This window comes from Sinocyclocheilus grahami, unplaced genomic scaffold, assembly GCF_001515645.1.
Source record: "Sinocyclocheilus grahami isolate Dianchi unplaced genomic scaffold, SAMN03320097.WGS_v1.1 scaffold5978.1, whole genome shotgun sequence".
Lineage (NCBI taxonomy): Eukaryota > Metazoa > Chordata > Actinopteri > Cypriniformes > Cyprinidae > Sinocyclocheilus > Sinocyclocheilus grahami.
The window spans coordinates 1-2,859 of NW_015510525.1; the positions used below are offsets into that span (position 1 = coordinate 1).

The 2,859-nt window shown below is 38.8% G+C and overlaps 1 protein-coding gene across 1 annotated transcript; it reads left to right on the forward strand.

Annotated features, from left to right (window-relative positions):
* Positions 1 to 615: 615 nt before the first annotated feature.
* LOC107577412 (alpha-N-acetylgalactosaminidase-like) lies at positions 616 to 2,853 on the forward strand (the record flags this gene model as incomplete). Its single annotated transcript, XM_016263494.1, has 4 exons — positions 616 to 799; positions 1,099 to 1,296; positions 2,167 to 2,307; positions 2,392 to 2,853. Coding segments are annotated over 4 exons (736 nt in total), but the record flags the coding sequence as incomplete, so codon positions are not given.
* Positions 2,854 to 2,859: the final 6 nt, after the last annotated feature.

A 2,859-nucleotide genomic window follows, 5' to 3' on the forward strand; every position in this document is an offset into this window, starting at 1 on the left:
CTAACAACAAGCTAACTACAGTACATGCTAATCATGCTAGAAACATGTTTAGCAAACATGTGAACTGCATGCTAATCGTGTTAACAACATGCTAATCATGCTAGAAACATGTTAACTTCATGCTAATCATGCTAGCAACATGCTAATCACTCTAGAAACATGATTAGCAACATGTTAACTGCATGTTAATCTTGTTAACAACATGCTAATCATGCTAGAAACATGCTAACTTCATGTTAACAAAATGTTAATTGTACTAGAAGCATCCTATCAACATGCTAACAACAAGCTAACTACAGTACATGCTAATCATGATTAGCAACATGTGAACTGCATGCTAATCGTGTTAACAACATGTTAATCATGCTAGAAAAATGCTAAATTTATGTTGATAATGCTAAATGCGAACCATGCTATCAAAATGCTAGCAACACGCTAACTACATGTTAATAATGCTAGTATCATGCTAGAAACATGATAAACAACATGCTAATCATCTAAGCTACCTAACTTTTCAAACTTCAAGCTTTTACAGCTGCTCTAAACTTTCAGGTTAGGCTTTATCAAGCAACCTAAAGTTTGTCTTGATGAACTTTTTGTCTAATTGTCCATTAGCGCTGAGTTTGTTGTGTCTCAGGTGAACTACACGCTGCTGGGTCAGATCTGTAACCTGTGGAGGAACTACGCTGATATCCAGGACTCATGGGACAGTGTGCTGAGCATCGTCGACTGGTTCTTTGATAATCAGGACGTTCTGCAGCCCGCGGCCGGACCTGGCCAGTGGAACGACCCCGACATGGTGAGCATATTCAGGGAAATACAGAGTTCCGGCATGAAACTCTAGATGGCGCAGTCCGATAGGTCTATATATGACTAGTGCTTGCCGTAGCAGTTGCTTCAGAAACCCTCCACCTTCCCCAGCTCCACCTGTATAGATCTGCTACGAGGTGATTCATGTACGCTATATGGGGGTTATTTAATGTATGCTATATGTGCAGCAGCAGTATTTCTTACATGCTCACAGTAGCATGTTGTGGATGTATTGCAGCAGCGCAGCAGAGTTGTCATGACAGAAATATATGTACGTCTCGTCCTCAGCTGATCATTGGAGACTTCGGCCTCAGCATGGACCAATCACGTGCTCAGATGGCTCTGTGGGCGATCATGGCCGCGCCCCTCTTCATGTCTAACGATCTGCGTACGATCAGCAGCGGCGCTCGCGCGATCCTACAGAATAAGATCGCCATCGGCATCAGTCAGGACCGCTTGGGCATCCAGGGCAAACGCCTGATCAAGGTGAGACATCTTTCAGTCTTTTAAAGGAACAAATACGATCGTCCCCATCCTGAAATTCTAAAAACCCAATTTATATGGTGAAAATTTTGATCATAAACATGTTATCTGGAAAATATGGGTTAGGGTATTGCATTTGTTTGGAGTTACTATATTACTTATAGTATTTTTAGGATTAGGTACTGGATTATTTATTGATTTAAATGTTTTAGTCAATTTTTCCATCAGTTTATTCAAATTTACATATTTTGTTAAATATTTTATTTTGTTAATTAATTAAGCTAACGCGTTAAACTGACAGCCCTAATTATTTCACATTATTACATTTGTTTCTATTCACTATAGTAGCTGTTAGGGTTATATACTGTATTAAGTCATTTTAATTATTTTAAATGAATTTTTTATTAATTTAATCTGATTTATTTCACAATTTTTATAAATTTATTTTTGCAGCATTATGTTTTCATGGATAAAGCGCCAATTTATATTGTGAAAAAGTCATATAAATATTATTTGGAGAATATCATGGGGTTATTTTACACGATTACATTTAATTCTACTTGTTATATTACTGTATCGTTAGAATTAGTCACTGTATTATTTATTTTAAATGTCAATTTTTAGCATGTTTCATTTAATTTATTATCACAGCTACATGTTTTCATGTTTAAAGTGCCAATTTATATATTGTAAAAAAGTAATTTTATTATAAATGTGCGAAATATTATGTTATGTTACACTATTACATTTATTTCTACATTTTTTGTGATTATTTATGGCTTTAATATTTATAATTGACTAGTTATAGGTTACTGATTAGTTCAGTGTCATCGGTATATTTTGTTGCACTGGTTCTCGCTGTGTTTCTGTCAGGAGAAGAGCCAGATCGAGGTGTTCTGGCGGCCCCTGGCTAAAGGATCCAGCGCTCTGGTGTTCTTCAGCAGGAGATCTGATATGCCTTATCGCTACACAACGTCTCTGAAGGAGCTAAGCTACAAGACTGGAGTGTATGAGGTGAGCTCCATGAACACACACACACACCAGCAGCAGCAGCAGCTCCGGTCCATCGCAGGTGATTTATGCATGTCTCTCTCTCAGGTGTATGACGTGTTTTCGGAGCAGCTCTTGCCTCAGATGAAGGACAGCTCAGAGTTTGTGGTGTCTATTAATCCGTCCGGTGCGGTCATGTGGTACGTCAATCCTGTAGCCGAGTGGCGGAAGGAGGCGGAGCCTCCGCGGTTCAGCGAGAAGCTGATTGGGCCAAAGTTCCACCAGCATGCTAATGAGGTCGACGCCCCTCTGGTGCTTTAAGCTCCGCCCATCAGGAATGACCGACGCACTCAGGGACATTCACTTAATCTCCTTTTTAAACGTTTTCTTGTGTGATTTTTTTTTAATAGGTCTGTTTCTACTGAATGATATTACAACTATCCGAATGAATTGCTATTTTTGGATGGAACTGAATGTTTTTGCACTGACCGACTTTCCTAAGACGCCTGTTAGTGACATCTAATTTGTGCACATTCAAGTTTGAAGCAAGTATGAATCAAGATGTTCAAATTATGA